Here is a 24778-nt window from a genome sequence, read left to right on the forward strand (position 1 = left end):
CAACCCCCTGCAGCCTCTTGTGATCCTGCACATTGGAGGCTTCATACCAGGCTGTGATATAACCAATCAGAATGCTCTCCACCATACATCTGTAGAAATTTGTAAGTGCCTTTGGTGATGTACCAAATCTCCTCAAACTCCTAATGAAGTAGAGCCACTAGTGTACTATCCTGACTTGGAAACTTATTGTCATTCCTCCATCATTGCTGGGTCTGAATCCTGCAGCTCCCTACCCACCAACACCATTGTGCACTGCAGCAGGTAGTACCGCTGCTTCACAGCACCCCTGACCCTGGATCAATCCAGACCTCTCATGCTGTCTGAGTGAAGTTTGCACATTCTCCCAGTGACCGTATGAGTCGTTTCCTCCCACATCTTAAAGGTGTACAACTTGGTAGGTTAATTGGCTAGTGTAAATTTCCCCCACTGTGTTAGTGAGTGGTAGAATGGGGGTGGGGTGGGGGGGAGGGGGTTGGCGTTGATGGGAATGTAGGAAGAGTACATTACAGGGCAAATTAGTGAGAGAATTGGATTGTTCTGTAAACGTGGATGGACTCAAGGGCTCCTTTGTCATAAGGAAATGTGGTGTATGAGGGTGAAATACCCTGCATAAACACGTTCCGGTTCACACATGAATAACAACTACTTCTGTTGGTCTATAGGAGAACCACTTCAGCAGTAAAGGGCAGGAGAGGAAATTAACACAAGGGGCTATGAAAATGACTTGAATTTTAGGTTTTCAGTGCTAGCTCAGCAGTGTACCACCTCACAGCCAGTTGACCACCCTGCACCATCTGGTGCAGCAGATGGTACAAACAAGTGGGCTCCTCGAGCACATTCCAAAGTGGAGTACTCTCAGAGTGACACTGAAGCACAGATGAGTCTCACGGAATCATACAGCACAGAAACGAACCCTTTCAGCCCTCCTCATCCGTGCCGACTGTGGTGACTATCTACACTAACCCCCCAATGAGAATTTGAGCCACGAAAAGCTATGGTCAAAATCTGGGCACCGTCCTGGGACACTTCAGGGCTACTGACAGGATCTGCACATCTCTCCACTCCTCCCATAGATTGCTCTCATGCCTGACTAGGCCGTCAACAAAATGGTGATAGATTATCCTTCCTGAGAATAATCTATCTGGTTCAGGTGCCGTCACCACTAGATAGGAACCTCAAAATACATAGCCATTCACACCACTCAACTTTAGTATTAGCATTAAATCTGACTGAAGTTCACATTCAGCTTGTTGACGTGTCATTTGTTTCTCATTGCAGCCTAACGTGGAAGGCCAGACTTGTGACACTTGCAAACGTGGTTACTTCTTCCTGAGTGCAGACAACAGAGAGGGATGCCTGCCTTGTTTCTGTATGGGGGTGACCCAGCAGTGCAGCAGCTCCTCATACTACAGGAAGCTGGTACGTTGATGTTCAGTCCATGAAAAGAAGTTACCTGAAGATGCTGAACCTTTAGGAAATTAACATCAGCCACAGGAGAAATGCACTTGCCTCACCGTGCTGTGCCCAGGACTCCTGTGGCAACCATAACCGCTCAATTCCCGTTAAGTTTGCCATCTATGTAACTGGTGTCAGATTGGGGTCCTGGGCATGTGCAACATTGATGTGGTTAATACTTCTTTATAGTTTACAACTTCACTTCTTCCAAATAGTCACTTTCCCTTTGTAAATGGTCACACACCTCCAGCAAACCCTACATCTGTGCAGTAGAGACCAGGCCTCCATTGACAGATCACATGCAAGTTCCATGTGTAAGTGATTCCGGACAAGCGCAAAGAGAAAGAATCTGGAAGGATAAAGATCGACAGTACATGATGGGAGTTGAGTGCTTTAGGCTGTAAGGATCTGGAATCCAGTGCTTGACTTGATGCCGCGTTGAGCTGGAATTGTCTTCAGTCAAACTCCAAACGGGTACCCACCTTGCACATCACTGAGGTTAAGGACGAATAGCACACCCCTCAGGCAGGCTTGAAACTTCAAATCAAAGAATATCCGATACCGCCTGAAGAAGAACGTTATTGTCACATTCAGAAAGAGAAACATTTTGTTCTATGTTTCTGGCACAAAGGTAGCTTCCAGCTCCCCAATGGACTTTGCTGCAGATTCTGACAGTTCTGGATGGGTGCAGTTACTTCTTTGTGTAAACCCGACTTTACTGATCACATACATTAAATATTCCCAGCGGGGAATCAGAATCTTCAATGGATATTCTGAACTATTCTTTTCCCACTCCCCTAGCCCCTGGTCATCTGGTTCAACATGTTGATGCTAACTCACTCCTGCATCTGGCGAAGCTAAGATAAATTGAAAGGCTAGAAAGTGAAACATGTTGAAGAGGCAAGAGTTACGTGTTCTGCCTTTGAAGTATCACTCACAGGGTGAATGACTTACTGGCTGACGGATCTGGTCACCTATCGTCACCTGTCAATCTGTTAATTGTTGTCATTCTGTCAACTTCTGCAGGTTGCCAGTCCATTTGTTCCACCAAATAACTTCCAGAATTTCTCCTTGGTGAGTCGCCAGCGCACGACACACATCACCTCCGGATTCACGGTGACGGTGAGAGAGGGCCAGCCACAGCTCTCCTTCGGGCGCTTTGGCCAGTATACCCAGGAGTCCTACTACTGGCAGCTTCCAGAAGCATTTCAAGGGGACAAGGTACGGCCACCGAACTACACCCACTGTCCATTGGACAGGAAGGTTTAAAGGTTTAAACAACAGGCAATCTATGAGGTGCTGCTCACAACTTCAAAGGTACTCATGGTGGAGGTGGTTGAATGTGTATGTTGCATCGATTAAGGAGTGATTTTCCCACCACTGTTAGACTACAGTATTGATTTGCCAGCTGTCTGTACCGTGATTCCTGACTGACTGTGTGTGATCACAGTGAAACAAGGGTTCAGTGTGAAATTCCTGGCGAGGTGTTCACCAGGGCTTTAGTAACATGTATCTCAGGCTGTCTGGCAGTGGGGGGAGGGGACGGTGCAGGGGATGGGGAGAGGAGAGGACAGGGACGGTGTGGGAAGGGGGTGGGGGCAGGGCCAGTGAGGAGAAGGGTGAGGATGGGGTGGTGATGGGAGGGGACAGGGACTGAGGGGAGGGGGCGGGGGCAGGGGCAGGGCCAGTGAGGGGAGGGGACAGGGCGGTGTGAGGACGGGACGGGACTGATGAGGGGAGGAGTGGGAGCAGTGAGGGACGGGGTCAGTAAAGGGGAGGGGCCGGGACGGTATAGGGGAGGGGCCGGTGAGGGGCTGTAGCTATGGACATTTGAGGGTGTGCACTGCCATTTAGAATGGTGAAGATTGAGGTCCACGATCGGGCTGTGGTTGGAGGCCGAGGGCTTCCTTCAGAGCCGTGGGGGAATTACACCTGCTTTGCTGGCTCAGAAGGATCACTGGAAAAATCTCGGGCATCAACGATTCCTGGCCTCTGGGAAGTGAGGGTGTCTGTGGTGAAATCTCGGGCGTCAACGGTTCCTGGCCTCTGGGAAGTGAGGGTGTCTGTGGTGAAATCTCGGGCGTCAACGGTTCCTGGCCTCTGGGAAGTGAGGGTGTCTGTGGTGAAATCTCGGGCGTCAACGGTTCCTGGCCTCTGGGAAGTGAGGGTGTCTGTGGTGAAATCTCGGGCGTCAACGGTTCCTGGCCTCTGGGAAGTGAGGGTGTCTGTGGTGAAATCTCGGGCGTCAACGGTTCCTGGCCTCTGGGAAGTGAGGGTGTCTGTGGTGAACTACAAATGGAGCTGAGAATTGTACTTCTGGAATTCCCATTTAACAAGGTTCACAGCTGCTTGAACACCACTCTGGCAAACCCCATCCCACGACTGTTACTGTTGTACTTTTCCATCAGCCTAAGGCCATTAGTCTAATGTTTATAATTCAACAATATGTGAATACTTGTGAATATTATTTGAACCGATATATCTAACAGAGCACACAGTCTTTATTACAGGATAGTAGTGCACGCTCCAAAGGAGAAGAGCACTGTCTCACTGCATCAGTTCTTGCAGCTGAATAAAATGCAGTACAACATACAAAGTAGACCATCTGTCTACATGAACCAGTGAGTTCAGGTGAGAGTAATCCCATATCCCAGTGTAAGTTTGTTCTTTACATTTTAATTCAGCAATTCTAAAGGAAGCTGATACCTTGAAACTTAGACTTGAATTCTTGGACTCACTGAAAAATTTGGTCCATATTCAGTTCACATTGCCAAATTCCAAAGTTTAAAGGTTAGATTCCATCTGTGATATATTCTGTTAATATCACTGGACTGAACATTGCACATATAGATAGGAAGTTAACTCATGTTCTTTCGAAGCAAGCTAGTCACTGTCTGCACACTGATAGTCCGATAGATCTACTGCTTTGGATTAAGCTAGAACAACAAATGTGGGAACTGCACCAGTATTTTGAGATAAGGCCTTGGTTAATTAGATAAAATTAGAATTGTCCACAAAACAATTCTCACAACAAGATAATTAAAATAATATGATCTGCTCCTCAGCAGATTGGTCTTGTATTCGCCAATTCGGCCACACCAATGAGTTACTGAACTATTCATTAGTTAAAAGGCATGCTAATGTACCCAAGGTAGGCATTGGAAACAGGAGATTGTGGGTTCAAGTATCATTCCAGAGACACAAGCACAAAAATTGAAGCTTTTGGTTGCAATGCTGCCTTCCAACTGAGACCCTCAACCAAGACCCTCTCTATTCTCTCAGGATCCCAGTGCATTATCTCTGGCATCCTGGTGAAATGCTTAATTAGCTTGACTAAATCAGTTTACCTGGTATAAAATAAAAGCACAAAGTACTGGAAAATCTTAGCAGGTCAAGCAGCAACTGGGGATAAAGAAACAGAGTTGCATCAACCTGAAATGTTAATTCTGTTTCTCTCTCCCTAGATGCTGCCTCACCTGCTGTCTATTACCAGACATCTGTAGTTCTTTTACATTATCTGGTCATTGTAAGGTTGCTGTTTCTGAGCTTTTGCTGGGTGCAAATTGGCAGTAGCAATTCCTACATTTCAATAGTGACCGGACCTCAGGAGTGCCTTGTTGGCCATGAAGGGATCTGATGCACCCTGAGAGTGTGAAAGACAATAGATAAAGGCAGGCTGGTGGTTCCTTGCACTACACTTTGGTCTAGTACCATGAATCCTCTGTGAAATACTGGTCAAACTGTACAGTCTACTTCTCACTGTTATTCATTCCCTTTTTTCAGCGCGAGGAATTCTTTGCCCGCATTAGACGTGGGCACAAGGTAGAGTGACGCCTTCTCTCTGTGACTTGATGGCTCTGCTTATTTGAGTTTGCCTTTGCACGGTTGACTTCAGTAGTAAAAATGTCTTGTTTTTGGAAAATCATTGAAGTGGAATTGTATCTGAACGTGTAATGGAGTGGCCAACGCACAGGGTCTTGGGTGCGTTCGTGAGGATGTGGTGTATGACATTCTACTGTGGCCAAGCACAGGGCAAAGATCTGGTACTGCCAATGAATACTTGCCAATGACTGCACGGCAAGTCGGAGTGATTGTCAGAAACACTTGGACACCTAGCAAAAGGAAAAGGAGATGTCTTTTAATTTACATTTTCACCAAAGAGCAAGCCCACTTTTTCACAAGCAGGGCAAGAGGTGGATAAAGGTAGTACTGTACAATTAGAAGTTTCTATTATGAGGACCAATTGACAATTTAATGATAGATCTCGGCAATGTTTAACTCTTGCTGCCCAGCTCACTTGTGACCAATTGAAATAAACCCTTCAATCTCTTTTTCTTTCTTCCTGTTCTATTTTTTGACCGTATTCTCTGCTTTCCATTTTTACACTTTAACTGTATTCTCATCTGCCCGTCTCCTAATTGTATTCCTTATTTAGTTTAAGCTTAAAATGTTGTAGCTTGCCTTCCTTCCTCTTCACTTCCAGCTCATATTGTCCACTGATCACCTTGCCGGCTGGAATAACTTGGGAGCTCAGTGAACCTTCCTGGCCAGTCGGAAGCTTGGATGTAAAATAAATCAACATGTGGATATAACTGGAGCAAGCTTGAGTATTGTTTCCAAACATAAAAATATTGCCTGATAACTCAGTTATATCACCTACTGTTCTGAGAAGGTTGCTTTGTGCACAATACCAAAACCTGATTCATTTGCACATTGTTCCCAAGCAACTCTTAGACTTTTTCTGATGCTTGGGAACAGGATCCTGGTATCTCTCAACCAACACAGTTAAATCATGATAGCTGGCCCTTGTATGGCATTTTAATGTCGCAAAGTGTCCAGATTCTTCAAGGAATCTTATTTTGAGACTCGGGCACAAAAGCTATTAGGAACAGTGACCGAAGGCTAAAGGAGAAAAATGAGGAAAACCAACGTAGCAAGGAAATTAGTGTCCACCTAGCACGTGATTATTAAGAGTTTTACTGATTCTAGATCATCAGTCATTTTTAATTATATTTGGAAAGGTAATGATAATTTTGTTTGTTCCTTCCTATTACAAATCTGGAGGTCCTGATCTTACAGAGTCTGAAGCTGAAATTTACAAAAGCATTGTCTGTTGTGTCTATTAATATTCAGCATGCTTTGAAAGTGTATATGTGATGGATCACATTAAATGAAAACCGCTGTGTTGTTGAGCTGTGATTCAACCTTCTCATCCTGGCTGACCACAAACCGCTCATCGAGGCGAAACTTAGTTTGCTAACGTTGCAGTTGGTGAATGCATACATTTGTGGTGATGTTGATTTTAACTCTTGAGAAACTTGTGGAGCAGAAGGATGGTTTTGTAGGTACTGAGTAACATGCAGAATTGCATTTAATAGAAGGACCCATCTCTAACTGAGGAGCAGCTGAGAAAGGATGCAGCCATCTGGGAACTCTTGGGCTCCTCTTCATCGCGCTCTAGGGCTAAACGGTCTTCAAAGGTAGCAGCCAAACTGCATGAGGCAATGTGAGGCTTGGTTCTTACTGACTGCACGTAGAGCAAGCAATGTATAAAGGAAATCTTAACAACCTCAGCCCCATCAGTCTAATCAGATTATTTGTTATTTTCAAAACTGAATTGTCATGGTTCTTTTTAATACTCTACAGAAGTGTGGGAAAAGCAAGGAAACTGTGTGTTCAGTTCACTGTGTAAGATGGTGTGAGCTAACATTCAGCATGAGCTGTAAATGGAGCATGTGAATTACATCAGCCGGTATGTTAATGACGATCTGGTATTAATTTCTCCAGGATTTGGTGAACCATGTATCCCACACACTAATCATGGGTTGTGGACAAGCATTCACCCACTCTGACGCACGTCATTGCACTCACTGCTTTCACCTGGGAAATCTGTCTTAGCATGGGCTTTTTTTTAGACATTATTTTTGCCCTGAACACATGGTTTAATACTTGAAATAAATTGAGCTTTTTGCCCCCAGTGGATATCCTTTGACTGCAGCAGTGAGGAATGGTGTGATTCTGAACACACAATTGTGAATAAATACAGTAAAGCTCAAGGAATCCATGATCCAGCTGTTTGAAATACCCTGTGGTTCAGCTCCAGGCTCACCTGGGTCTGCCTCCCAGGCTTCTTTTAAAACCCCCCACAGGGCCCTGATTTCTACACACTCTGTAAACTTACCACGGCCCCGTCCCCACTTTCCTTTTACATTCGCCAGGTTCGCTGGAATATTTATTATTCCATGATGTAACATCCAAAGAAAGAAGCAAATCAAAAGTGTGTTGGGTATCAATGGGAGTCCCAAGGTACTGGATTGTCAGAGTTTTACTTAACAAAAGAAAAAATGTAGACACTTGTGAACAAACTGCATACTTGTTCACTATTGCCTATGTGGTGATTTTATGTGTTGTTTGTTAAGCGTGTCATGATAAACTGCAGGGTCAATGCTTTGTTACACAGAAGCTTTTATGGATGACTTGTCCCTTCACTCCCTTGTAGTCTGTGCCTGATATGGAAGAGCAGAAGCGTATAGATGATGAAATATGGGCAATTATCAGCGGCTTTGCGGCTGAGCAGTCACGCAAACCACACAGTCCTGTCTGGTCCGGTGGCAGGAATCTGTCCCAGTCATCACATCCCTCATCTCGACTGGCATCAGCTGGACCTGTTGGACCTCCTGCTACCTCTGCCTCTCGCAAAAAATCATCTCATTCCATGTCCTCCTCTTCCTCCTCGAGAACTGTCTCTTCACGTTCTTCTCTTCCTCCATCTCTACTTTCTCATCCTGCCCACCACAAGAAGGTACGGAAATCTTGCATCATGCCAAACATCATCGTCCCTTTCAGGAAAGTCCTTGCATTCATAGGGTTGCGGGAGGAACAAAATGCTCAAAACAATGCAGTAGTTTGCAGGGTATGATGGTGAGATATTTTCCATTAAAAGTACTGTTGATGAGTGGTGAAGCGCAGCCTCGGATATTAGTATATCTGGCATTGTAAAATGGCCTGGTGGCAAACAGACCACATGGTGCCTCAATTAGATTGGCACATCATTGCCAGACCCTAGCCCTGCGGGAGCCATCAGGTGACCACAGAAATGAATTTGAGGTGGAGGGAAATGAGGAAGTATTTCACATATAATCCTGTGTCGCACTGTGGCAGTTGCAGAGAAATCCAGTGTAGTGCTGGAGAGAGGTTGAGCAGATTGAGACTTTTTTCACTGGAGAGTCGGAGACTGAGGGGTGATCTTATAGAGGTGTATAAAATCATGAGGGGCATAGATAGGGTCAGTGCACACAGTCTTTTCCCCAGGGTTGGGGAACCAAGAACTAGAGGGCACAGGTTTAAGGTGAGAGGGGAGAGATTTAATGGGAACCTAAGGGCAAACTTTTCACCCAGAGGGTGATGCATATATAGAACGAGCTGCCAGAGGAAGTGGTAGAGGCGGGTACATTAACAATATTTAATAGGTACTTGGACAGGTACATGGATAGGAAAGGTTTAAAGAGATATGGGCTAAGTGCAGGCAAATGGGACTCGCTCAGATGGGAATCTTGGTTGGCATGGACCGGTTAGGCCAAAGGGCCTGTTTTCGTGCTGTACGACCCCTGATTCTATGACGTTGGGGCAGTTTCAGACAATCCCAGCTTTTGGGTCCCACGGGTAGAAGAATTATTCAATTGCTCCTCCACTCCTTGTTCAACATTAAGCACAAATGGGAGTGTTTCAGGTTTTAGGCTGCATTTGTTTTCCCTGGAGCAGTAAAGACTTGAGGTTTTCAGAATTATGAAGGGCATAGACGGGGTGGATAGTTAGAAACAGTTCCCTGTGACCGGAGGGCATGGGTTTATGGTAAGGTGCAGGAGTTTTATGGGGGAATTGAGGAACAATAGTTTTCACCCACAGGATGTTTGGCCCGCTGCCTGAGTGGTTAGGGGAGGTAGCTACTCTCACAACATTTAAGTTGTATTTAGATGAGCACATGAATCTCCATGGCACAGAAGGCTATGAGTCAAGTGCTGGGAGATGGGATTAGTATTGTTAGCTGGTCAGCGTGGACATGGTGGGCCAAAGGACCTGTTTCTGTGCTGTGTGACTCTGTGCCTTATATTAAAAAAAAGGCCCAAGAGATTTAATGTTCCCTGTTGGTGACCACAGTTCAGAGTGTTCAAATATAGAAGTTTGATTCATGTTCAAATTAAACTAAGTATAACAGTAATTCCCTTCCCCGCACACAATTTTAGCCAATTATTGAACTGTACAAGTTTTTGTCTCATTCAACATGTTGAAGGTGCTGCCTTGCACATCCATAGACTGAAAATCCTCTCCAGCTCTTTACACTCGGGTTGTCAAATGACAGGGCTAATAGAGTTATTTAACAGGAGACCCAAGAGACCGCAGATGCTGGAATCTGGAGCAACAAACTATCTGCTGGAGGAAGTCAGAGTCGAGCAGCATCTGTGGGGGGAAAGGAATTGTCAATGTTTCATGTCCAAATATTGACAATTCCCTTCCCCCTCCCCTGCAGATACTGCTTGACCCACTGAGTTCCTCCAGCATATTGGTTGTTGCATGAGTTATTTACCAGGTTACTTCAGGTGGGTGCTGAAGATGAAGTGGAGAGCTCCCTTTAACCATCGAGGTGTTGCACCCTTGAGAATGGAAGTATGATTCATTGGTCTGCCGGAAGCTCAGTGTCCGAGGCTTGGACTGGATGGGAGGCGGGCTGGGATTGTGTGAAGACTATTGAACATCGTGACAGAGTGATCGTGGAGAAGTTGTTTCCACCACCAGTAGACTGGAATGTAATGCTAAGGGGTAAGAAGCGGATTTGGGTGAGTATTTTTTAGGCCGCAGGTCACTTTGATCATGAACACTCTGCCTGAAAGGTGGCAGCGGACTCCATGTTAACTTTCTAAAAGGAACTTGGATAAATACTAAAAAAAGAGGAAATCTGCAGGGCGAGGGAGAGAATAGTGTAGGATCAGAATCGGGTTTATTATCACTGACATATGTTGTGAAATTTACTGTTTTGCGCCAGCAGTACAAGTGCAAAGACATAAAGACATAAAAATTACTATAAGTTACAAAAATAAGTAGTACAAAAGGGGAATAAAGAGGTGTGTGCATAGGTTCATGGACTGTTCAGAAATCTGATGGCGGAGGGGAAGAAGCTGTTTCTGAATGGCCTCGGGTTCTGTCATCCCCTGGGATGTCATGTTACCATTGTACAAAATATTGGTTGGACCACATGTGGAGCACTGTGTACAGTTCTGGGCACTACTTTACAGGAAGCATGTGGTATCAATAGAGAGAGCGCAGAAGAGATTCACCAGGATGTTGCCTGGAATGGAGGGCTGTAGTTGTAAGGAGAGATTGGATAGGTTGAGTTCATTCTCACTGGAACATAGGAGGCGGCCAGAGGAGGTGATGGAGGCAGATACAGTTACAACATGTAAAGGGCATTCGGACAGGGATAGGCTCTGAGTTGAGCTGTTCACCGTTTGCGGTGGTCAGTCTGCAGCATGTAGCTGAAGTGGAAGGGGCACAGCTGTAGAGTACCATCATGCTGGGTGAGGCCTCCCTCATCACACTGAGGGTGCCCCTTCACTGTTCTGGCCCGCACACTGTCTGTGCCCTGATGAAGGGTCTTGGCCCAAAATGTGGGCTATTTATTTCCCTCCATGGATACTGCCTGACCTGCTAAGTTCCTCCAGCATTGTTTGTGTATTGCTCCAGATTCCAGCATCTGCAGGATTTTTTGTGTCACTGTCTGTGCCCATTTGGGTAAGGGGGAAGACCGGATGAAACATTCTGTGACCAGGGCCCTGATGCAAAGAAAATTATGGTTGTATTATTCTCAGTTTGGATGCAAAGATTTGCATTCCATTTAAACTAAGTTCTGTTCTAAGTTGTTGATTTTCCATACAGATGAAAAGCATCTCTAAGATCCCCTCTCTACAAGATCAGGAATCAACAAATCTTATTTCTTCCTCTTTGTGGGGCCCAAGGCAGGAGAAGGTAGCTGTGGTTAGCTGCGTGGAATGTTCTAGAATCTCTATGACTTTCTGCATGACGATGATGTTTACTGATATGTTAATGATAGAAAATGCTGGAAATACACAGCAGGTTGGGCAGCAGCAGTGGAGAGAGAAAGAGTGTTAATATTTTAGCTTGACTGAAGTTCATTGAAATAAAATGTTAGTGTTAATTTTCTCACGAACCTGCTGAATATTCCCAGGTTGTGTCACATTTCCAGTATTTCCCTGTGAATCAGTAAGCTGCCTGTTGAATTAGAAATTCCAAACCTGTGGGCCAGACTCCTGTTCAGCAGCGCATGAACCACCATATCCACTGGCCCAAGGTGTTAAGAATAATCAACAAAGCAACATGTTTGTGTGCAGTAATGCAATGTGACCCATTCTGCATGTGGTTTTAGCATGGAACCATGTCCCCTACTCTTAAGCATTTTTTGTTGTAGTTTTTGTCACAACTAATATTTTGTGTGGTTTTGCTGTGATTGGTTCTGAGGTGTGTGTTTGGATTTGATATGCCACCCCACATCATTTGTAAGCTATTGAGGACAGTTGCTATTAGCTGGGGAGACGCCCTGGACAGGGGACAGTTGTACTCCTTGGCTGTTAAAGGATCCGAACACAGAAGGTCAGCCTGTCCCTGTTTCCTGACCTTCCATCGGAAGTAATGTTGGTTGTTGGGTGTGTCGACCCTAACCTGATGAGTCCTCCAATTGGTGGGCTGATGTTGTTGGTCACTAGTTCTGTTGGTTGCCATAGCAACACCGGATGTAAGCAAGGCCCTTTGTGTGTATTAAAAGCCAATGTTAGTCTGATGAGCAGGATATTTACATTTTATTGGAGTGTAATTAATTGGATGCTGGTCTCAAAGATTTTCAGCAAGAAAAAGAAAAGAGCCAAGGAACTTAATTGGATTTCCATAACCCTGGTTGAAAACACATCACTGAAACAACCTAGCCCCCTGTTCAGAGCCTGACTAACCCCAAGGCCTGCAAAAACTATTTTCATCAATTCGCTTCCCTTCCACTTGAAGTTAACTACCCTCCACAGGGAGGGATCCTGCCAGATCCCTGCCAGACTTTGAAGGCCTGTAACATTTGCCACCTTTGTAACAGATTCCTGCGGTTGGAACAATCAGTTGGATCTTGTTTCAAGTTTCTATCCCTAATGCCCAAAAAAGCAGCAGGGTAATCATTTACACCTTTTATTGGAATTAGCCATCATGCTCCACTCTATTAGAAAAGGTTTCAAGGGATATGGGCCAAATGCAGGCAAATGGGACTAGCTCGGATAGGCATCTTGGTTAGCATGGGTGTGTCAGGCTGAAGGGCCTATCTCCGTGCTATATGACCCTATGAATCTATTGGCTCTTCTGATTTCTAATCATCACACAGACTAGCAGGGATGTAACCTCCTCAGGTTAGTGTTGGCAGCAGAACAAGTCGTGGCCTGGATTGCAGAATTCTGAGAAGTTGCAGAGTGAGTGGAAATGGAGGACGAAATGGGGAAATAGCCATGTTACCGGGGTGGTCTTCATTTGGAAAAGATATTTTCTATCTTTAATCCTTCAACATTCCATTTAAAAAATGGTTTATATCTTATTTTTCATCCAGTAACCTGATTGCACCTGGATTCTTAAAGCCATTATTTGTAGAATAAAGTCGTCCCTTCACTGGGGTCAGGTCTTCCCAATGTGCAGCTTAAACTCTTCAGACTTGTGCTAGTTGGATATGCATTCCATCTCGGGCACATGGAAACTCTGGCAGTTTACACCCATTAGTAGCTAGGATTACACTCTGTCAGGGACGTAAATTGGTTTCTGTGTATGGCCTGCACTCAGCTGGTCATGCAAAGGGAGATGAAGTGGCAAACCATCCTAATGATACAAGGGGAAGAGATGGAAATGGTCATGAGGCCAGAAATCTCTGTGGAGAGAAAAACAGCCAACATTCCAGGGTGATAAACTTTCGTCAAATCTGTGAACTCACCATTAAGTAATTCTCTTGCTTGTTTTCGTTTTTTATGCTTAACCATGTATATATAAATGCAATACCTCTGATGCACAATAACAGTTTAATTTTTGAAACTAGGCCCAGCTCTCTTGTTAAAAAATTTCCTGTTAAAAATACATCTGTGCTCAATTTATCAGCAGGAAATGAGGGGAAGCTTCTGGGGGGGCGGGGGGGCGGGGGGCGGGTGCGGGGAAGACTCTGCTTCAAGAAATCCTAGGGACGAAGTTTTGGAGCCTTTTGCTGACCATGGCTTTGACTGCTGCTCTGTGTAAACTTTCTCTCTTCATCTTGTCTCTTCCTCTTTCCCTGTCCCAGTATGCTCTGCTTTACAAGGGCTTCAGCCTCCTGCCTGAAAACAATTTCTATTGGCGACTACCTCACCAGTACCTGGGCAACAAGGTAACCAGTATTTTCAGTAGTGAATTAGAAAGCCTTTTTTTGCACACCTAGAGTTCCAACTGGTACGAGCGATGTGTCTGCTTCTACTTTATCATGAATAGTGACTTTGCATACATATCTGAGATTCACTGGTTGGATTATTTTTTTAAAGGGAGATCCACTGGTTGGATTATCTTCTGTGCTGGGGGCGGGGGAGAGAATGTGTCAAAGTCCTCTGGCTTTCACACCTGAGGCACAGCACTGGTCAAAGGATCAGAGCAGCCATCGAGTTCTGTTCCTTCACAATTGGCTAAGTTACCCAGATTTTCAGGTTTAGAGCTCACTCAAAAGTTAGTCGTTCGTGAACAGCAGAACAGTGTTGATCTGAAGCCATGATTTGGGAAGTTAATTAGGAACATGTTCCTCTTCCATTGAGACTGTGCAGATGTTAGCCTAATCTGTCAGTCACACATTTTAAGCCTGCTCCAACTGAAGTCAATCCAGTGAGTGTACAGCGCAGCTGATCCAATCTCATCAGTGTCCTACTAGACCTTTTATACTAAAATGACTCAAAATGTCTTGTCCCATCCATCCCCTCTTTCTGGGTTTTTAAAATTAGACTGCTTGTTGAGGCAAAACCAGACTGGCTGCTGCTTATCATACCCAAGGATGGCAACTTGGTCAAACACGTGAGGCTCATTAGTGAAAAGCTGGAGATAGTGGGGACTTGCTGGTGGTTGGCTGGGAGGAGGTAGGTGGAGCAGGAGAGAACCATTGCTGAAGACTGGTTGGGCTAAATGGCTTCTTTCCATGCTGTGGACATCAGGCAACAAAATGGAACTGGGAATAGTTTTTGTCTGATTTGGAGTCTTCTGCTATTAAAGAGATAAAAAGCACATTGAAACGATGCACATTAACACTGATCAGAGGGGGGTGGAGATATTCCTTGCAGACTTGAGTGGTTGAAGTGGTGTAACTCAAAGTTTACTTGTTTAGATGAAGTTGTCAACCAAAACCAGTGATGGGCTTCGGTCAGGTGATTCCATCGCATCATGAGAAAGTAAGATGGTTTTGTTAATGATCTCACAAAGTTCCAAAGAGAAGATAGCTCTGGCCTACAGACTAATGTACACTGATATTCAACAGCAAGAGGTTTCATGGAGATGAAACCACAGAGCACAATCATGAATGTTTCTCTATACTGAGTTACTACTGGTGTACATAGCTCATTGTGATTCTCCATATTTCACCGCTATTCACTTTACTGACAGTATTATAATGTGATGGCAACTTACGATTGCTGATGCCAGCCTGTAGTGTACCACTATTAGTATCTTCCTCTCTATAAATATTCTTTGGTTGTTGGCTTGAAATGTCAGGAAGTTTGTTAAAACGTCCCACAGATAAGGATGCTTATCTGGCATGCTTCCAATTCCATCTCCAAACACCGGATCAAGGAACAGCCTCAGCCAGTGGCAGCAGCTGTTAATTAGCACTGGCTCCCATCTCCTCTGGCATTCCCGCATTGTTTCAGTTCCTTTTCCCTCAGTGTTCCATTCCCTAGACGTGTGATCCAGTCCACACTTGCTTACCAGCCCCTGTGCTAATCCAGTTGTGGACAGTGCTTTGTAATACTAGAGAATGTGTTATTTTGTAAACTCAAGTTTCTGAAAAGTATAAATTGAATCTGCAAGTTATACATTTCTAATCAACAGCTCAGAGTTCACCTTGTATAAGTTTCAGCAAATTATAAAATTGCTTACAATATTTTTATGGATATCTAATTTACCATAGCACCTGATTGTTGACAGAGAGGTGTACTAGTGATACGTGTTCTCTTGCAATGCTAATGATCTTGGTGTGTCAAGGGTACAAAGCAACCTTGTAATGGTTCTGTTCTTTCGGACAGGTGACATCCTACGGAGGACTGCTTCGATACACCCTCTCCTACGACTCAGGGTTCCGGGGTTCCACAGTACCAGATGCAGATGTCCAGATCATTGTACGTGACTGCAGTTCTCCAACTGCCATGCTTCATTCAAGTTTGTTAATGCTCAGGAAAAGTTCACAAATACTGACTTTAGATTTCTACCATGGATTAAGTTTCCCATGAATGACAAGGTGGAGTTCTGACATTAGCAGGGAAATGGGTTCTGACCTTACCTGGAGAGATGACCATCCACACTGCTCCCAATACCAGAGAGCAGCTCTGGCATCACCCAGCTGAGACGGTGCAATCCTCTAACACATTGATTATGGGTCTCTTATGATTTAACTTGTTTCCCCTGACAGTTTCTGCAGGTTTGTTTGGGCAAACAGCTGAGCATCTGTCTAAGCTGCAACAAAATAAGGCTTTGCTCTATGCTGCTTCAGGAGTAATTGGTAAATCATTCATTTTCTGGATCTTTTTTTATAGCTGTTGCATTTATTTGATCTTTTGTTTGTAATTCTTTCATTTAATTTGCTGCTTTAGTCCACATTGGAACAGTAAGGGACAACGTACAGGTTAACCTGGGTGTTGGTGAGGCTCTCTGCATCACACGCCGCTCTGGCATCACATCCCAAGCTTCCCATTGCTCTTGAGCAATGGCTTAAAGAATGATGAGGCTGCTTAAGGTAGCACAAAAGAGCAGAGAATAGAAATAAGGAAACAATGTGGAAGGGAGACCAGAAACAATATGTGACAATTAATTATGGTTCATCTGCCTTTCCACCCCAGCACGAAAACACAACACTAGAAAATAAGAGCAGGAGTCAGCAGTTAGCCCCTCAGACCTGCCCTACCATTCAATACATTCATGAGAAACAAAGGACTGCAGATGCTGGAATCTAGATGCAAACTTACATCATCTACTGCATTCGGTGCTCCAAGTGTGGCCTCCTCTACATTGGTGAGACCAAACGCAGACTAGGTGACCATTTTGCAGAACACCTGCGCTCTGTCCGTAACCGTGATCTGCATCTCCCCGTTGCCAGTCACTTCAACTCCCCCCCCCCCCCCCCCCCCCACACTATCACTGACATGTCAGTCCTCGGCCTCCTCCACTGCCAGGAGAATTCCAAGCGCAAACTGGAGGAACAGCACCTCATTTTCTGTCTTGGAACCTTGCAGCCTAACGGCATGAACACTGAATTCTCCCACTGTAAGTAATTCCCCCCCCCTTTCCCTCAACCACCTCCCCCCCCACCGCGCTTCTTCTCTTCTTCCCTTTCCTAGCCTCTTTTCCCCCTCTCTCTCCTCACCTTTGACCCCAGTGGATCTGCTCTCCCCTCCTCCCCCGCACCTGCCCATCACCATCTCTTACCTGCATCTACCTATCACCACCCTGTGCCCACCCCGCCTCCCCTCTTTTGTCCACCTATCACTGCTCTGCTTTTCCCTCCTATATATCAGGCTTCCTCTTTTCCTATCTTCAGTCCTGAAGAAGGGTCCTGACCCGAAATGGTGACCGCCTGCTTTTCTCCACGGATGCTGCCTGGCCTGCTGAGTTCCTCCAGCATCATCGTGTTTTTCATTAAATATATTCATGGTTGATCTGCCCCAGAGTTAACACTACTTTGTGCAGTCCCACATAGTCCTTTGTTCCCTGATCTTTCAGTAATGTATCTACCGTCTCTTAATATACCCACAAATGATCCAGCCTCTGCAATCCTCCAGGGTAGAGAACTCCAGAGATTCAGCCCCCTCTGTGAGAAGGAATCCCAGCACACCCGGTGCCGGGAAGGATGCACTGCGTGTGGAGATGGGTAATTGCTCTGTGCAATTTTGCTCTGTCTCAAAGCAGTGCATTGCTCTGGGAGAGGGTGAGATTCATTCCACCAGTGGCACACAGAAGGTGTTCTCTGGATCTGCAGTTGTTCCACTGCGTATGTAGTCTCTCCCTGCCCTGGGCAAAGATTGAGGAGCTCCTTCCATTAATGTTGTAGCTGTATTTAAGCTGTGATGCTGTTTGTCCCGAATGCCAGCAACCTGTGGTTAGATCTGCACCATCTTAGTGCTCCTGCCTGGCTATCCCAGCACATACAAGACAGCTGGTCAAGCATGTGAGGCATTCCACAGTTTGGCTAATTTGCACGGTTAGCCCCTCTCCCTACCAGGTGTGAGCATTTTTAATCAATGCTGACATTCCAGACACTAACTGAATCTCAGCACTAGTTATCTTTCAAATCTGAAAGCACGTTCTTTCTGTGTGCATAAATTAGGTGCAATTCTTCAAAACAACTTGAGGTGTTGAAGAGAATTGACGCAGAACATTCCCTGCTAAAGGCAGTTCTCCAGATATATTGTTGGCTGTTATATTTGAATTGTAAAAGGAACCATTGTACAATCCTTTATTTGTTAGATCCTTATGGAATTGTACCTTCTCCATGCGCAGCCAGAGAAATCTGTGGAATGTGGATGTGAACATGTTTTCACTTTGCTCTTTCAGGGTAATGACATCACCTTGGTCACCTACCACACTCACCAGCTGCAGCCAAGAGAGACCAGGACCTTTGAGGTCACGTTCAAGGAGGTAAAGGCTTTCATCTTAATTACTTAATTTCAACATTACACTGTCATAAACTTAAATAATGGAAAAGTGAAAACGATTTGGGTAGCAAGAGGTGCAGTGGTGAGATCTGCTCTCTCACAGCTCAGGGTACCAAGGTTCAATCCGGCCTTGGGTGCTGTCTGTCTGAAGTTTGCATGTTCTCCCTGTCACTGCATGGGTTCCCTCTGGGTGCTCCGGCTCCCTCCCACATCCCACTCATGGGCTGATAGGTTAATGGGCTGCTGTAAATTACCTCGCAGAGTAGGTAAAGAATCAAAAGGCAATGGAAGGGCATGCAAGAGGGAGGCTAAGTTACAGGGATACAGGGAATTAAGGAGAGGGGTAGTTGGGTCGAGTCCAGATGGGGGTCACCGGGGTGAGTCCAGGTGCGGGGGTCACTGGGGTGAATGGGGTGTGGGGGTCAAGGGGTGAGTCCAGGTGTGGGGGTCACTGGGGTGAGTCCAGTTTCGGGGGTGAATGGGGTGGGGTGGGGGTGGGTGGACTGTGTGTGGGTCACTGGGGTGAATCCAGGTGTGGGGGTCACTGGGGTGAGTCCAGTTTCAGGGATGAATGGGGTGGGGGTGGGTGTGGGTGGACTGTGTGGGGGTGTGGTCAGGCTGTCTCAGAAACCCAGTGCCAGTTGTGACTTCCTTCTGTGCTCTCAGCAATTTTGGAAACGTCCGGATGGTCAGCCTGCCACCAGGGAGCACCTGCTGATGGTCCTCGCTGACCTGGATGAAGTCCTCATCCGCGCCACCTACTCGACTGACATGATCTCCTCCAGCCTGTCCGACGTGAGCATGGAGATCGCGGTGCCCCACTACACCAACCTGGCCCAGGCGCTGGAAGTGGAAGAATGTCTCTGCCCCATGGGCTACCATGGCTTGTCTTGTCAGGTGACTGCAGTCTGATCCCTTTGGCCGTGAATCTTGTCTGTACTTGTAACTGCAACTGGAGCACAGCTCTTCGATAGCAGCACCTCGGGATTTGGCAGAGAGTTAGGGCTTGTGGCATTGCCATTATCTACCTGCAGGGATCAAGGTTTTATTAACAGACAGAAACAGAGCAGGAATCAGAGGGTTATTTTTGGGATGGCACTATAACTTGTGAAGGGATCCATTTACAGTCTGTAACGGTGACTTGGATAAGTTGTGTTTGTGAAATATATCCATTCGGGATGTCAATCACCAACTAGGTATAAAACAAACAGCTGGAGGAACTCAGTGGGTGAGGCAGCATCTGTGGAGGGAAATGGACGGTATATATTTCAGGTCGAGACCCTTCATGATAAGAGTGCAGGTAGCCTGTGTAAAGAGGTGAGGGGAAGGGTTGGAGCAAGTGCTTGCAGGAGATGGGTGGATCCCGGTGAGGGGAGGTGATGGACAGATGGAGGAGGGGAGAGTGGGAACAGCGACAGACGATGGGGGGTGATAGATGGAGGCAACAAAAGGCTGCAGATGGTGGCATCTGATAGGAGAGGAAGGTGGAACATGGAACCAAATCAGGGAGGTGGGGAGGGCAGGTGGGAGCAATGGGGGGAGGGGAACCAGTGGGAGGTGTGTGTGGGTGGCAGCGGACGGATGGGGTGGGTGAAGGAGGGGAAAGAACCAGGGTGATGGGGGTCTGGGGAGGATGTGGGGAAGAAGTGGGTAGATCAGGAGGAGAGAGGAAAGAGACAGAGGGGAAGAAGGTTAACTGAAGCTGGAGAATTAGGTCTTGTACTGTTATTATCTACCTGCATGGATAATCTTCCTGGAGGGATCAACAGCCCCCATCATGCTTTGTTTCTCTACTTTGTTACCTCTTCAAAATATTCAGTCAGATTAGTCTATCTGTGGAGAAGGAAATAGAGTTAATAGGTTGAACCAAGATATTGACTCTGTTTCTTCCTTCAAAGACAGAAGTTACCTAACTTGCTGAGGATTTTCATTTTTATTTAAGCTCTCTAGCATTTGCATTTTTGTTTTGCTTTTTGACTAAAGTGCAGCTAATTTGATAGCTCTTTCAAAGGGTTGACAGGAGCACAAAAGGTCTCAGTTGATTCGAGAAATGAAGAACTTTCTGTATATTGGATTGCACAAGGGATTGAGAGTATTGAAACTTCTGGCCCAGACCCTGTTTTGCAGGTGGATTCTTGACACACAGTAGGTTAGCAAGTATATTTCAGAGTTCTATTTTTGATGTCTCTTTCTTGCTCAGGGAAAATAGAGTGCAACCAGAAAGATGTTTGAAAAGAAGTAGTGCATGTGAATCACCTTTTTTTTCTTCCCTAGGATTGTGCACCTGGTTACACGAGGACTGGAGGAGGTCTGTATCTGGGGCACTGTGAGCAGTGTGAGTGTAACGGGCACTCAGACACCTGCCATCCAGAGACTGGTGTTTGCTCGGTACGTGGTCTCACAATCCACTTCATGTGTGTCAGCAATTTAGCATCAAGTGCCCACTAACAAACTGTCTTTAGTAATAATTTCCAGGGATCTCTGTCCCACGTTTCCAAGGCATCTCCAGTAGTAATAAGGTATCAGGTGTGAAGCAGTACAAGGAAGTCACACAATCAGCATCTTCTGCATGTTAGTGCTTTTAAAAGCTTCTGGGGCTACAAGGAGCCTATTTTACAACATACTGTGAATATTATAGCTCCAGAGACAATCAAGAACCATTTAGTCAGGCCTAAGTTTTACTGTGCAGCCATTGGGCAAAGGACTGCAAAGTGGGAGGCCCATTTACAGTGCGAGTTTTGATGACTAGAGTGAATTATTTTTCAAGCATATCGAAGTATTTTCTGTGTTGTGAGTGTAGACTCCCTCTAGCTGACTAGCTAAAGCAGTGAGTCCTCAACACGTGAGGATTCTCGTGCATTTAGTCCCACCCTGTAATGTTCCCAGTCAGTATGTGAATCCTGTTGGAAGTGGTGGTATCTCATTGCAGATGTAGGAATCTTCACCGGCTGTAAAGTGAATTACAATTTCACCAAGCTGTTGAAGGATACCAGATGTTTACTGATAATATTTCAGTAATATTGTTCAAATTCCTGAAGATTTCTGGTCAAATAAATGAAGGGGAAGGATTTCGATTGACGTGTAAAGAACAAGAAGGGAGCTTTTTCTTCCTCTGAACTTTTTTAGGATCTTGAGAGCTCTACTGACAAAATAGAGGAAGTAAATTCAGCAAAAAAACTTTCAAAGAGGAATAGCTTATGCATTTTAAAATAGAGAATTTTCAGGGTAATGAGGAAAGAACCATTCACCCTGGCAGTTAACTGTATGTGAGTTTCTGGTGTGTATCTGGTCTAACTCCCCTCGGGGGAGGGACCTAGGCAGTAGAAGTGCTGCAGAATAAATCAGTTGTGGGCTGTGAGGTTTGGTGGGTGAAGGGTTAATCATTCCCAGCTGTTTGTTTGTGTGGATCTACAGTGTCACTTTATCACGGTAGTGATTTAGAGCACAACCTTTCCATTGCAGGCCCAAATCGCTGCACGTTAAACAAACTGTTGTAAAGATTAAATCCAGCTGTGTTTTGCATGTACTATTCAGGATACTACATTGGATACCATGCTCTGGGGGTTTGAAGAGAAAGGAAACTATGTAGCAAAGGCATTCATGTTAATTTTGTATTGCAAAATACCAAACTGTTCAAAACCAATGTGAACATGAAATAAGGTTTGGACTCACTTCAGGGGCACTCCATTCCCAGCATGTCTTATAAACAGATGTGCTTCTGAAAAAAATTCATACTTTGACCATTTTAATCAACTTCATTTAAAGAGATCACTTTTTAAACGTGGACATTTGCAAACAGCTGCATCTCTTGTGATAAAACATTCCCAGATGTTTATCTGGGAAGATAGGTTGAGAGGTACTGGTCCCGGGTCACCTCAGAAGATCACACTGAAGGAAGGCTGGGCAGTGAGTGCAAGGCCTAGCCCAGGAGGCCTGGGTATGACAACTCTGGACAAACACCCAGTGAGACTGACCCAGATCCACCACACTCAGCTTTGGTTGCTTCTTCAGGAAACGCTGTGAACTTTATAACACCAGATGGACCTGTTTATGGAACCAAAGCAGTGCCTCCTTCAGTGTTGATACTGGTTGCAATCCCCAGCCTTGACAATGAGTGTTGATCAATATCTTGTAAAGCTGCAGCTCTAATGACCCGCGTTCAATCCTGGGGTTTGCTGCTGCTGTCTGTGTGGAGTTTGCACATTCTCCCTGTGACCACAAGGGGTTTCCTGAGTGCTCCAGTTCCTCCCACATCCCAAAGACGTGAGTTAGTAATTTAATTGGTCACTATAAATTGCCCAATTGTGCATGCAAGGGGTAGAATCTGGGGAAAGTTGACGGGGATGTGGGAAGAACAAAATGTGATCGGTGTAGGTCTGGGGTAAATGCGTGCTCAATGGTTGGTGTGGACTTGGTGGGTCGAGAGGCCTGTTCCTGTGCTCCGTGACTCTCCAGCTCTCATGCTGTGTACTGGACCTCTGCACTAGTTTAAAGGCTGATTCAGTGAGTGAGGGTGAGAGATGGGGAAGGAGTGACGTTTGCCTTGGGCATAGTACAGTGTCGGGGGCAGCAATATTTACACTTCATAGTTTTGTCAATTGGTTGAGAGTGTAAAAGATCTACTTTTGCCCATCATCAAAGACAAATTTGAGTCTATGTTAGTTGATTATTGGCAGAGGATGAGTTGGTGAATTGTTTACAATTGGCGGTGGGAAAAGCTTGAACAGATGGATTTAATACATCACAAAAGAGACAGCAGCTGAGTACTTTGTTCCCTGCACATGTTGATACTAATACACTGAAGTAACAATTCAGGTTCGAAATGGGCTTAACTAAAGCAAATTATCTTTTTAACTCTTTTAAACAGAACTGTTTACATAACACTGCTGGGGAGTTCTGTGGCCATTGTGCCCCTGGGTATTATGGTGATGCTACAGCGGGTACTCCAGAGAGTTGCCAACCCTGTGCTTGTCCTCTGACTATCCAAGAAAACCAGTAAGTTAGCTAGTTAACCAAACACTTCATGTTGAACAGCTTGTTTAAGTCTATTGCTCAGAGTGCTTTACATATAATTAAGAACGTTGTACAGTCTTGTGCTGTCTCTTTGTATTGCTTTGTAAGCTTCAACTTGACCAGTTGGTTTTATTTTGGTGACTATCAGAGGCCCGAGGTCCTGACCTTGGCCATGTTATTCCTGCGGAAACGACTGGGTGGGAGCAGGAGCCAATGATTTGAAGTGCCAGCTGCTGTTTTCCTGTGGACGCTGCCTGACCTGCTGAGTCCTTCCTGTTTCTATTTTCACTGCTGACCTTACCCCAAGAGACTGAATGAAGTGACTTGCTTCCTACAGGGCAGCTGCCAAGCCTGTGGGAGACATTGGCCAATGGTGCGTGTTGCTAAATTCTGGCAGTCCTTGCTCTTCGCATCCCCCAACCTTCCTCATCACAACCTTTGCTGCTGTCAGTCATTGATCCTGACAGTGTCATTGTTAAAGGAACACAACACTCAGCTTGTGGGTCGTTATAGTGTATGACGTTTCTGATCGTGTGGGATTGAGGGCCTTGTGAAGTCTCTCACTTGTCTTTTTCTCCTAGGTTTTCGACCATCTGTGAGAGCAATGGAGTGGGTGGTTACAGGTGTACAGCCTGTCTGCCTGGCTACACAGGGCAGCACTGTGAACGGTAAGTTGACCTGATTAAAAGTCTGCAATCGTCTGCCAGACTTTTGACCCTTAGCTCCAGGATGCCGGGATAAAGTGAGCAGAGGCAACGACCTTCCCTAAAAGCCCTGGCCAGGATATCAGGACCTGTCTCTCAATCCCCCTCCACCCCTGCCTGGGGCCAAGTAGAGCAGTCAGTTGGCACAGACCCAACAATGGCTGGTGTGGGGCAGAACCACCTGTCTCACTTTCCTGAGATCCAGATGCAGGAATTTGTCTGAAAACCATAGCAGGAGGCTTACAGTGGAGCTGCCTTCTGATTGGAAGGTTTAACTAGTCATGGCAGCAAGCTAAAGAAGAACCCCCTGATAAGATTCCCCTCTCCCGATGGATTTCCAGCCCTGCACCTGCTCTCCTGTTCCCTGCCTCTGAATCTGTGCCCAGCCGGTGCCAGTGCTCGTCATCAAGGGCTCTGACGGGAGATCGAGATGTACCCTGAACCTGACTGAGTACAGCTCACTTTGGGCTTGGGGCACCACTTGAGCTCCCAGGTGTACAACCGGACACACTTCCCTTGAGTAAAGCTTTCTCTAGTGCTACACTGATGCTGAACTTTAACATGGAAATCATTTTAGCTTGCCCTTGCATGGGACAGATAATATAAATGCTCAAAAACATGCTGGGACATGTCAATCACAGTTGTAATTGA

The 24778-nt window shown here is 45.6% G+C and overlaps 1 protein-coding gene across 6 annotated transcripts in view; it reads left to right on the forward strand.

Annotated features, from left to right (window-relative positions):
* hspg2 (heparan sulfate proteoglycan 2) overlaps nt 1–24778 on the forward strand; it is a 429897-nt gene that overhangs the window by 231905 nt on the left and 173214 nt on the right. For all 6 annotated transcript variants that reach the window (XM_052039638.1, XM_052039640.1, XM_052039643.1 and 3 more), the window contains exons 32-39: nt 1279–1419; nt 2482–2676; nt 15789–15881; nt 18310–18393; nt 19077–19307; nt 20685–20798; nt 23278–23405; nt 24005–24091. In XM_052039638.1, the coding sequence (XP_051895598.1) occupies nt 1279–1419; nt 2482–2676; nt 15789–15881; nt 18310–18393; nt 19077–19307; nt 20685–20798; nt 23278–23405; nt 24005–24091 (1073 nt within the window). The remainder of the gene's footprint in view (nt 1–1278; nt 1420–2481; nt 2677–15788; nt 15882–18309; nt 18394–19076; nt 19308–20684; nt 20799–23277; nt 23406–24004; nt 24092–24778) is intronic.

The sequence above is a fragment of the Pristis pectinata genome, chromosome 26 (genome assembly GCF_009764475.1).
Source record: "Pristis pectinata isolate sPriPec2 chromosome 26, sPriPec2.1.pri, whole genome shotgun sequence".
NCBI classification, from domain to species: Eukaryota; Metazoa; Chordata; class Chondrichthyes; order Rhinopristiformes; family Pristidae; genus Pristis; species Pristis pectinata.